Below are 12,618 nucleotides of genomic sequence, written 5' to 3'. Positions count from 1 at the left end.
GGTGACAGGTGTCCAGGCCCCCTTTCTTACCCCGTGTCCTAGAGAATTCCCTACCCCTCTGTTGAGGGTCTTTCCATGAGTCACAGGGTGAGAGCCCTGATAGATGCCCTAATGGCGGCAGGAAGCCCCTAGGACCTGGTCCCACTAAAGATGGTGGGGCAGAGGGTTAGGGTGGTCACATGACCCTTGATCAACAGACTAAGGAAGGCTCACGTCTCTCCCTTTCCAGGACCCACAAATCAGAACCGCACCTCTGGCACAAATTGCGAGTGAGAGAACAGGGGACACAGGACACTCTCAAAGCCACCAGCGCCCAAGAGTCCCAGGCCCCCTTGAAAGTGTTCGTTTCACCCGGATGTTTCTACCCAGGGTCCTCGGCGCCTCTGTGCTAAGCAAGAACACCGCCTGCGTGGCTGGCAGGGTTTAATGACTCAGGGCACCCGGTACAACTGGACACATTGGGGATCACGAGATTCATGGCTGAGGGCCAGCTGCTTGGGGTCGCACTCAGCATTCCTCTTCTCCTCAAGTTCCAGCCCAGGGCAAGGAAGCCGACGGGAGACGCTGGGGAGACAGAGCCCCAAGGGCGGGGGATGTGAACGACGCAGACACGTGGTCCAGCACAGACACACCTGCGCGCGCCTGGCAGATCACGGTCTCCCCGGCGGGTGGCTAACCCTAGAAGACCTCCTGGGTCACATCGGCGATGCCCGTCATCTGGCAACTTCTGGCCCACAGCTGTCGCTGAAGCTCCAGGTCGTACGTGACCCCCAGAGACTTGGTCTCTTTCTCGTTGTAAAGATAGCAGCCCCCACGGCCTTCCAGCGCTGGGGTGACCGCCGCATAGACGGAGGTCCGGGCTCCCTCATCCGGGGTCTGCAGGGAGAAGGGAAGAAGAACAGAAGTCAATTTTCAGAGCAGAGACACGGGGGTCGCCACGCTCACAGACACTGTGGGTGAGACAGCACCTCTGACCTTCTTCCATGGACTCAGGCACAAAGCCGGGCCGGACAGGCTGGGGCAGCCCAGCCTCCATGGGTGCAGGGAAGTGCACCCAAGTGGGCTGTACTTCCACATCGGGTTAATCCATTTCGACAGATGCATACGAAGACCCCAGTGTAAATACTCAGGTCTCCAACTCTTTTCTAAAAAGTTTATTTTTATTGAAGTACAGTTGTTTACAACGTGGTGTTCGTTTCTGCTGTCTGGCCAACGCCTGATGAAACCGAAATGCTTCCTCGTTGGCTCAGAGCAGATGACTGTTCCGCCTGTGTGTTGAACGGACGACATTTAGCAATTTGAGGTGGAAACGTCGAGACGGCAGAAAGGTTCTTGGTTTCCATGCAGTGAGGAGAGTTACAGCAGGAGAACTGTAAGTTCAAGAAAAAGCTTGAAAGGCTGAGAAGAGATTGAGAAAAGTGGACCTCGGGCAGTAGGAGGGAAGGAGGAAGGTTTGAACGCCAGACACCCTGTGTTTTGGGTTGGGAGCTGGTCCCTGGGCACGGTCAGTGGATTAGAAGAAGACGTGGGGTGGTGGGGTGTATATATATAACTGTGTGTGTGTGTGTGTGTGTGTGTGTGTGTGTGTGTGTGTGTGTGTGTGTGTGTGTGTGTGTGTGTGTGTGTGTGTGTGTGTGTGTGTGTGTGTGTGATGGAGTATTACTCAGCCATGGAAAAGAATGACATAATGCCATTTGCAGCAACATGGATGGACCATACTAAGTGAGGTCAGACAAAGACAAATACCATATGACATCACTTATATGCAGAGTCTAAAAAATAATACAAATGAACTTATTTATGAAACACAAACAGATTCACAAACAGAAAACAGAGCTACAGATACCAAAGGGGAAACGGGGGCAGGGATAAATTAGGAGTTTGGGACTAACAGACACACACTATTATATGTAAAGGTCCTACTGTACAGCACAGGGAACTACATTCAAAATCTTGTAAGAACCTGTAATGGAAAAGAATCAGAAAAAGAATATACATATATATATAAAACTGAATCACTTTTCTGTACACCTGAAACACTGTAAATCAACTATAATTTTTTTAAAACTGCAAAAAAAAAAAAAAAAAAGAACCAGTGGATTAAAAGAACCAGGCAGAGAAGGTCAAGGGATTAGACCTTGTGGTAAGTGAGGGGCTTTGGGGCTACGATTCAATATCCAGAAACCTACATAATTCCCTCATCTTACTGTCATGACAATGACTTTTCAGGAGCTCATCGCATGTAACACACTTTTGGAAATCCGCTCAACGCGCCTAGCCCTGGTCCTTCTCGTGTGCCTCTAAGAGGGTACCATTGTGGGACCCTCAGGTACACACGCAGGCCAGGAAACAACCCCACGGTCACATTTTTCTGGATTCAGACGTGCTCAAAAGGGCTATCTCGGAAGTCGTGATGACAAATGTCCCCCGGCACTTATAGTCGGGCTGGAGAAGGTTAAAAAAAGAAGTGCAGGGCAAAGCTTCCTTTACTCCACGGAGCCACCTGACAGGCAGAGAAGCCGCGACTTTGAAGGTATTGTCTGGAAGACCAACACCTCCCCGTGTGATCTCCCAAGAGGGCTGTGTACCCACCTGCCAAAACACTGGACATGACAAAGATGGGAAACTGCTGAGGGCAGCCAGGTTAACTGTTCCTTTGATGTTACCGGGTCCCATACTCAAGGAAGCAAGATCCTGGGACGCTACGGTCAAGACATGAGTTGACGAAGACAATCTGAAACATATGGGCGTCTCCCAGGAGGAGCCTGAAGGTTTGCAAGGAAGTCCGCAGAGGGGAACACGCGTTACTGGAAAGCCTGTGTTCTCATGTGCTGGGACGGGGTGGGAAGGGGTGGCCATGGGGTCAGGAGGGGTCAGGGGTCACGTCTCTTCAGGAAAAAACATTCATTTCACTGTAGCAACGAGCTCCTTTAGACAGGATTCTACTACTTTTTTATGGAGATAAAGTTATACAATGTTATATGTCAGTTATAAAGTATAAAGCATATTGATCTGACACGCAGCCTTATGAAGACTCCGAAGTGTTTTGGGGTTTTTTCCCCAAGTGCTGATAGGGGTTTTTTCATCTTATTTTAGTTGCAGCTTCCAACTTCTAGAAACGTGTAGGTCACCTATGCCACCAGCCCCAAGTCTCATCCTTGTCAATGCGTCAGTGTGGCTCCAATGCTTTCTCATATCCGGTTTTCTGTATATGCCATTCTTTTCAGATGTATTAAACAAAAAATCCTCCAAGAAAAAAGGATTTACTCATTTTCAACAGCAGACACTGCCTGCACGTCGCATGTGCCCTGAGTCTGCTTTCTGGGAACGGATGTTGGATTTACCTGTCTTCCCGGGGCAGTGGCTAGGACCAGGGTTCTGTTTCCACCTCAACTGGGCGTCCTGGGATTCGCTCCTGGCACTGTCCACCCAGAGGTGGCGAAGCCTCTGCGTGCTTATGGCCTCGGTTCTCCTTAACGGCACTCACCACACGTCTCTGGGGTCCTCCTGCACTCCGGACCCATTGACTGTAGGTACTGGGGTACCCAGGACCCCCGCAGGGCTGAGGATTTCCAAGAACGACTCACAGAATCCAAGACGGCATCTCCTTGGGATTCCACTTTTGTGATAAAACCCAGACCGGGCACAGCCACGTGCAGAGCGTGGGCCACAGGGTGAGAGCTGGGAGGGTCCCACGCGTACATTTTCCAGGTGATTTTCCGTTATACGTTATCACAAGACAGAGGAACTGCTCTTCCCTTCAGGGGTGTCTGAGATGTTCCTGTTAGGATGGATTTGCACCTCCTTGGCAAACAGATCCTTCAATCGGCTCCTGGGACGAGCTTGCTTCGTAAGTCAACCGTTCTCCAGGCCGAGGATTCAGGGGTCCATGCCCAGAAACCCCCTGCCGTGCTTCACCCCCAGAGTGAGTCACCTCCATCAGAAAGACCTGCTTTGTTGCAGCCGCAGACTCCCCCGCTCCGGGGATTTCCCTGGGACGTGTCCAGCCCTCTCTAGAGGCTGCTTCTTTTGGGTCCTCCAGCGGGCCGTATCTGGGGGTCCATTTCCCCCACAGGTTGAAAGGCCTCTTGTCTGGCTAACAGTGCTTGTGGTCCGCATGTCCAACTAAGACAAAAGGATGGCAGTTTCAGAAGGTACTGCCTGTGGTGTGCCGGGCATGAGCGTGGGATGCCCAAAGGACAGCACTGGGCCCAAAATTCAGCTACTGTCAGGAGCGGGATTGCAATGGAAATCTGTTGATCATCCTGTTTCTGAAGGAAAGGGACTTCGAACCACAGACATATACCCCGTGCACACACAGTCACACGCACTCACACATTTACACCCATACACACACACATTCACTTGTACACACATATACCCCCATGCACACACACACATTCACACACATATACCCCCATGCACACACACATATACACCCATTCACACATACATTCACATGCACACATGCATTTACATGCACACATTCACATGCACACAAATATACCCCCATGCATACAGTCACATGCATACACACATATACCCCCATGCACACACATATACACCCATCCACACACACATTCACATGCACACACACATATACCCCATGCATACAGTCACATGCACACACATATACACCCATACACACACATTCACATGCACACACACACATTTACAGGCACACGTTCACATGCAAAAACACATACCTCCATGCACACATTCACATGCACACACATATACCCCCATGCACACACACATATACACCCATTCACACATTCACATGCACACACACGCATTTACATGCACACATTCACATGCACACACATATACCCCATGCATACACACATATACCCCCATGCACACACACGTATACACCCATCCACACACACATTCACATGCACACACACATATACCCCATGCATACACAGTCACATGCACACACATATACACACATCCACACACACTCACATGCACACACACACATACACCCATCCACACATTCACACGCACACATTTACATGCACACATTCACATGCAAACACACATACCCCCATGCACACACACATACCCATGCACACATGCATTCACATGCACACACACCCATGCACACAGTCACATGCACAATCACATGCACACACATATACCCCCATGCACAGTCACATGCACACAGTCACATGCACACACATATACTGCCATGCACACACATTCATAGGCACACACACATACCCTCATGCACACATTCACACACACATGCATTCACATGCACACACATATACACCCAGGCACACAAATACACTTACATGCATGTACACACACTCACCCAGGGTGGCCCTGCCCAGCCAGGTAGTTCTCTGACATAGAAAAGGACAGAAAAAAAAAAGAGCTGTTCTTCATGCTCATGCATCTCACGGAGAATTAATCTCATCCACTTATCCCACTTAAACACATGATAGATGCTGGGCTAAAAACAGCCACCCCCGAGCATCTGCAGAACATTTCCAAGCCCTGGGCAGATGATAAAGATAGAAGAAATGAGATTTCCTTTGTACTTTTTAATTCCTAAATGTTTTGACAGCTCACGAAATGGACGGTTTTATGCATTTCTTCTTCCCGACATCCGATGTCACTGTCCTAACCCTCACCCATCAGGGTGATGACACATCATGCCTGCGTGAAAGGAAGGAAGTCTGGTAGACGCTGAGATGCACACATGTGTGTATAAGCAGGCACACACACACACTCGGTCACATGCACAACACACACTCCCTCCCACGCCCAACTTTAACTTTGGGACATTTAGCTACATCCTCTGGAGGAGGGAGTGGCACCAAAGAATTGCGGGTCCCAGGACCAAGGTTCAATTTCTGCATCACCTCTCGTGACCCAGGAGACCTTGCTAAAGCCACCCACTCTCCGTTAGCCTCAGCTTCCTCACCCAGATGCCAGGTGTTTGTGTGGGTGTCCGGCCCCCGATGCTCAGGTTCTGCCACATAGACCTGAGACCAGCAACGTCCATGGCGGGTGGGAGATGCTTCTGAAACAGGTGTCCAGTGAATGCATACGTCCTGCTATGGATGGAATGTGTGCAACCCCCAAGTTCATACACTGAAGCTCTTATCCCCGACGGGGTGCTATTAGGAGATGGAGCCTTTGGGAGGGGATTAGGGTTAGATGAGGTCATGAGGGTGGGGCCCCCAGGATGGGATTAGTGTCCTTAAAAGAAGATGCCCCAGAGCTCCCTCTCCACCACGTGAGGACACGGCAAGAAGGCGGCATCTGTAAGCCAGGAAGACAGCCTCGCCAGGGACTAATCTGCCCACACTGTAATCTCAGACTCCCAGCCTCCGAAACCTGGAGAAACAAATGTCTGTTGTTTAAGCTGCCCAGTCTGCAGTGTTCTACTGGGGCAGCCTGAGCTGATGACTACATGTCCCAACTCTATATTTAAACGAGGATGTCTTCAGGTTATCCAAAAAGCATGAAGAGGAAATAACCAGCACACCTTCCCCCAAATCCTTTTGAGCTAGAACCCAACAGACAAAAGAGGTCATGGTACTGGTCCAAGCAGCTTCGGTGGGAGCAGCAGAAACTCCTGCAGCACTTACGTGTGCCAGGCGCTGCCCTGAACACCACGAGGGAATCCTTCTGAAGCATCCCCCACCCCCATTCCTAATGATGCCTTCGAAACACGTCTCGGAAACATCCCCATGGCACCCAGGCTGTGGTTATTGGAAAACACTTCGTACATGTTGGCACATTGAATCTGTATTCCAACACCACGACGTGCACACAAATACAGCCTCTAATTTACAGAGGAGGACATGCAGGGATTTTTTAACATATTAAAACCGATTCAGTTTTATGAATGAACACATATTAAATTCACAGTTCATCGTCTAAATAATGCATTTCAAAAATCCGCTGTAGGATCCTTGATCAAAATAAAGATGACAAGCGTTCAGGAAACATCCTTGTTCTGATGACACCGTGGGTCTGAGGACGGTACCTCCTACGATTTTTAAAATGAAGGCTGTACCTCCCAGGTACACCTGCTGCAGCTCCCAGTACAACTGGATTATCTGTCCCTGTTCACTTGTCATTGATAGGAGCTCTTCCAAGCACGATGAAGTGTGTTTCCTGGGTGCCATGGGCTGGGAAATGAGAGTCGGATTCTGAAGAGATAACAAGATGCTCTAAACAGTGGTCCCTCTGGGATAAATAACATCTCCCATTTTACCTGCAGCTTAAAATAAAAAAACTAAGACCCTCTTGGAGACTTGTAAGAAAGCAGAGATGTCTCAAATGGGAAGCCAAACCCCGGTAGGAAACATGGTGGCTTTTATCAGAGGCTTCGGAATCCCTGAAGGACAGACGCACGCCGAGGGCCCGGGGTGCAGAGCTGGGGAGAGCACTGTGTATTTACAGCTGAAGTTTTTCTCTGCATGAAGCCAAAAAGCCAACAGAGATCATTTAGATAAGAGCCGCCGCGCCCCTGGAGCGGAAAACCAGCAGAGGTGATGGGTCGAGGGCTGGGTACAAGCGCACAAAAACTAAATAAATAAAATAAAATGAAGCGAAGGAAAGAGAGCAGAGGGTGGGGTTCACACTGTGCATAACAGAGCCGCGAGCTGTGTGCGGTGAGAGGGGAACACGAATGCCTTATAACTACGTAACTATCCAGGGCTTTACAGTGTTGCAAATGCTTTCCCATGTATTATGTCAGCAATGCTCACAACAGTCTTAGGAGATGGTATTATCCAGAATTAACAAATTACGAAAATGAGGGGCAGAGAGGACGGAGGGGAGGTGCTGCACGGAACGGCCAGGTCTTGCTTCTTCCAGAGACTCCAACCCTCCCCATCTTCCTCATCAGTCATGATGGGTGCGTCACCCACACCCACGGCCTCGTGGGTCACCTCCCTTCCTGCCTGCATGTGTGCAGCCACAAATTCCATCTGCACCTCTGAGCTGCACAGACGCTCAGAGCAGCCCAGCTGGCAACCAGAGGTAGAGACCCTACGGACACACCTCAGGGTCAATCATCCTTCCATCCCCACCTGCCAGTTCCCCTGTTTCCTGGACAGCTACCACCATGCGCCCCGACTCCCCTGAGTCAGAAACCCCCAATGACCCGAGTCTTTCTTGGTTCACTTTCCACGGGCAAGCAGTCAAGACGGCGTGACTTGGTCTCTAGAATCATTTTCAAAACGAACTCCTTCTGCCCCTCTGCACCCCTGCACCAGCCTCTAACCAGACCCCAGGTCCACCCCACCATACCCTCCAGTCCACGGGCTGCTCTGTAGGCTGGGTGCATCTGATCCTACAACATCGCTGTTTTGGGGGGTTTTTTTTTTTGAAGTACAGTTGATTTACAATGCTGTGCTAATTTCTGCTGCACAGCAAAGTGACTCAGTTATACACATAGAGACACTTTCTTTTTTCATATTCTTTTCCATGATGGTTTATCACAGGATAGAGAAGAGTTCCCTGTGCTCTACAGTAGGACCTTGTTGTTTATCCATCCTATATATATAATAGTTTGCATCTGCTAATCCCAAACTCCCACCCATCCCTCCCCCATCTCCCCTCCCCCTTGGCAACCACAACTGTGTTCTCTGTGTCTGTGAGCGTGTTTCTGTTTGGTAGATAAGTTCATTTGTGCCATATTTTAGATTCCACATGTAAGTGAGATCACATGGCATTTGTCTTTCTCTGTGTGACTTACTTCACTCAGTAGGATCATCTCCAGGTCCATCCATGTTGCTGCAAGTGGCATTATTCTGTTCATTTTTATGGCTGAGTAATATTCCATTGTACACATGTACCACACCTTCTTTACCCATTCCTCTGTTGATGTTCACTTAGGTTGTTTCCATGTCTTGGCTATTGTAAACAGTGCTGCTAGGAACACTGGGGTGCACGTATCTTTCTGAATTAGAGTTTTGTCTGGATATATGTCCAGGAGTGGGATTGCTAGATCATATGGTAGTTCTATTTTTAGTTTTCTGAGGAATCTCCATACTGTTTTCCATAGTGGCTGCACCAACTTACATTCCCCCCAACAGTGTAGGAGGGTTCCCTTCTTCTCCACACCCTCTCCAGCATTTGTTATTTGTAGACTTTTTAACGATGGTCATTCTGACCAGTGTGAGGTGATACCTCACTGTAGTATCGATTTGCATTTCTCTAATAATTAGTGATGTTGAGCATCTTTTCGTGTGCCTACTGGCCATCTGTAATAACACCACTATTGACATCCGTTATCGTGCGTCCTGGGAGGAGGTCCAGACCCAACATCTAAGACACTCATTGGGGCTGGGACCAGTTGTCCTGGGGAGAATGGAGATGGGGGTAGCTCACACCATTTGTGGGGATCTGGGGTTCTGATGAGGGATCCAGCAGACAAGGGAGAAATGACAGTATGGCCACCCTCATCTTGAGCTATTTCTGCATCACTGATGGTCCCAGCCTGGTTCAGGCTCCTTGGACCTTAGCCCAGCCTTCAACCCCCTCCAAGGGCTGCACCTTTTGTGTCCTGCATTCACTGCAAGGGCAGATCATTGACACCGTCCTCCTCCTTTCAGCACTCATGAAGATTGCTGAGGAAGCAGGAGTACCCGCTGCCTGGTACGATGTTGGGACATACCTCCCGATGCCCTATTAACTGTCTTCACAGCTCTGCGCAGAGAGATGTCACGAGTCTGAAGGACATCACACCCTAACTCCCTGCTCCCTGCCTCCTAGGGAATCCCATGAGGTGATGTGATCTTTTTTTTTTTTTCCTAAGGTGTATAGAAAATGGGAGATATTATTTATCCCAGAGGGAGCACTGTTTAGAGCATCTTGCTGTCTATTCAGAATCCGATATGCATTTGCCAGCACAGGGCACCCAGGAAACACACTCCATCATGCCTGGTGCGTGACGTGCACCATCCTCAGATCACGGTATCGGAAGGAGAAGGATGTTTCTTGAATCCTTGTCATCTTTGCTTCGATCGAGGACCCTACAGTGGATTTTTGAAAGACTTTATTTAGACTATACTATAAACTGTGAATTTTAATATATGTTCATTCATAAAACCGAATCGTTTCTAATGTTAAAAAAAAAAATCCCTCCACGTTCCCCTCGGTAAACTGGGGGCAGGATTCGTGCCCGCCCCGTGGTCTTGGAATACAGACTAAACACGCCGATGTTTACAAAGTGCTGTGCGGCATCCAGCACGTCGTGGGCGTCATCTGGGCGTTTCTAAGACCTGCGTCAAAGCCATCATCAGGATGGGAGGGGCTGATGCTTCAAGAAGGATTCCCTCGTGGCGTCCGGGGCAGCGCCCGGCACAGGTAGGTGACGCAGGCGCCACCTGAGAGGTGAGTCTTATCAGCGTGCCCCAGAAAGGCAGGATCTGAAGGCAAGGACCCTAAAAAGCCACAAGACGATGGTCTGGACGCTTGAGCTCTAAGGGGAGAGGAGAGTGGCTGAATTTCCTCTGGGGGCCCTTGGGAATCATCACAAAATCGCGGCTCAAAACAGCACAAAGGTATCATCTTCTTCAAATCCTAAGAGGTCGGGAGCATACAGTGGAGCTGGGCGAAAATCCAGGTGCGGGCAGCGCTGTGTTCCTTCTGGAGGTGTCGTGGGGAGAGCGTTTCCTTGCCTCTTGCAGCTCTGAGAGGCCACTGCATCCCCTGGCCCGTGGTCCTCTGTTCCACCTTCAAAGCCGGGAAGCCGTGACCTCTGCTTCTGCCGTCACTTCTCCCTCTCTGACCCTCAGCCCCCCAGCCTCTCTTATGAGGACCCCTGTGATGACCTTGGGCTTCCCCTGGGTCACCCAGCATCTCCGGCGAGAGGCTGACCTCCAAGGAGCCTGGAGTCACGGATGGCGGGTCCCTATGACATGATGGAATGTCAACTGGGGGTGTCACATGTCTTAAGCTGCCGGGACAGCGTGCTTGCACTTGGACGTTTGGTCCCCGACAACGGAGCAGCTCAGGACGCAGAGGTGAGACAGAAGGTTCCCTGGACGTGTGTCCTTGAGGTGCTTAACCAGGCCTCTCAGCCGCTGAGCGCATCCACCCGAGAACCAGACTTTCCGATCCGTCTTCACTGGACAGATTTAGATGCGTGGTGAAGGGAACCAACCACGGCCAGCCACATATGTTATTCTGACAAGGGCACACTCCACAGGGGAGACGTGATGGTTTGTAATTGGAGACCTGCTAAAGGGAATTTCAAAGGGCTTATTGGACAGGAGCCCCGACCAGGGGACCAGAGGTAGTCAGCATTGAAAATCGTGGTACGATGTTTTCGTGGTACACGTTGACCTTGACGGGGTGGGGGGAGGCAGCCAGGATGACACCCCCAAATGCAAGGGCCCGACGGCCTCTGGGAGATGCAGGTTTTCTGTATCGGAGCTAGATTTGATTTATGACGCTACTAACTGCTTCCTAGATGCCTGAAGGGCACTCCCTCCCTCTGAAGACCTTCCCTGACCCTACGGCACAGACAAATGGAATGGTCTTGACTTGCTTGTAGAAAGAACCAATTAAGCCTCTTATCTTTATGAATGTATCAACCTGCTGGGTTGTTTCAAGGTGCTAACTGTTTTACCCAGGGGACCGGGCTCTGAATTTGGAATCAAGTCCACAGCTTTTGATAACGTGTAGAATAGAGGTTTCGGAGTGATAGAAAAGAATGCCATTAAATGACATAAAGGGACATAAAGACACATAAATCCTCTAGACCCCCTCCCCCGGCCCCCCAGGGACCGAGGGCACACCCTTGAAGACTTCACACAAAGCATGCACACACACGTACGTGTAACGAAATAATATGTATAATGATGACATACAATCATCATTACAAAGGTGACATCAGAGCCTGCCACTGTCCTACAATTTTTTCTTTTTACAACTCACATCACTTTTGCTTTATTACCATGGTAACAAATAGGCTTCCACTATGGAATGCTACAGTTTCCATAATTTCCTCTCTTATGTATGAAAGCACCATTACTCAGTGCCCCGTGGTTGCACATTTTAAACCCAAATGTGCATGTGATGTTCAAAAGATTTTTAACAAATGATTCGCAGGTGCAAGCTTCACCTCCATGTTGGACCACAAAGAAAGAACACCACGTACACTCTCGGGATGTACAGGGATTCCTGGAGGAATAGGGAGTGTGTCGAAGCGTGGATGTTTGCTAGCGAAAGAACGTAAATTTTGAAAAATTTTAACATCCTTTGCTCGAGAATTGAGAGACTAAAAGGTGAGCTGAGAAAAAGCAAACTGAAAAGAGTTAACGAAGGTCTAAACGGAGCCCAGGGGAGTAGCTGACTTCATTCAACTGGAATCAGGAGCATTCCCGAGCTGGAGGAAAGAGGTTTAGTAAAAACACATCAAGTCTAACACTGGAAACAGACGACTCTATCGATAGGAGGATGCTGCCAGAACCAACCACAGAAGAGGAAGAAACCCTCAAGCAAGCAACAAGCATGAAGGCGTTTTGAAAGCGGACTTAGAATTCCTTTTCTGAAAACTCCCAAACCCTGAGAGTTTTCAAAGGGAATCGTTCCACTTTTCAAAAGCTTCTCGTGACAATTAGACTATTCCGAAGCAAAAGG

General features: G+C 49.5%; 1 protein-coding gene across 2 annotated transcripts in view; it reads right to left on the bottom strand.

Annotated features, from left to right (window-relative positions):
- Window positions 1-406: 406 nt before the first annotated feature.
- LOC309978906 (polyprenol dehydrogenase-like) overlaps window positions 407-12,618 on the bottom strand; it is a 155,094-nt gene continuing 142,882 nt past the window's right edge. For both annotated transcript variants that reach the window (XM_082865572.1, XM_082865573.1), the window contains exon 5: window positions 407-876. In XM_082865572.1, the coding sequence (XP_082721698.1) occupies window positions 679-876 (198 nt within the window). In that variant the 3' untranslated portion in view covers window positions 407-678. The remainder of the gene's footprint in view (window positions 877-12,618) is intronic.

This window comes from Leucopleurus acutus, assembly GCF_964270905.1.
Source record: "Leucopleurus acutus genome assembly, chromosome: Y".
Taxonomy (NCBI): Eukaryota; Metazoa; Chordata; class Mammalia; order Artiodactyla; family Delphinidae; genus Leucopleurus; species Leucopleurus acutus.
Note: the sequence above shows the minus strand (reverse complement) of the source record. Positions and strands in the feature narration are given on the sequence as shown.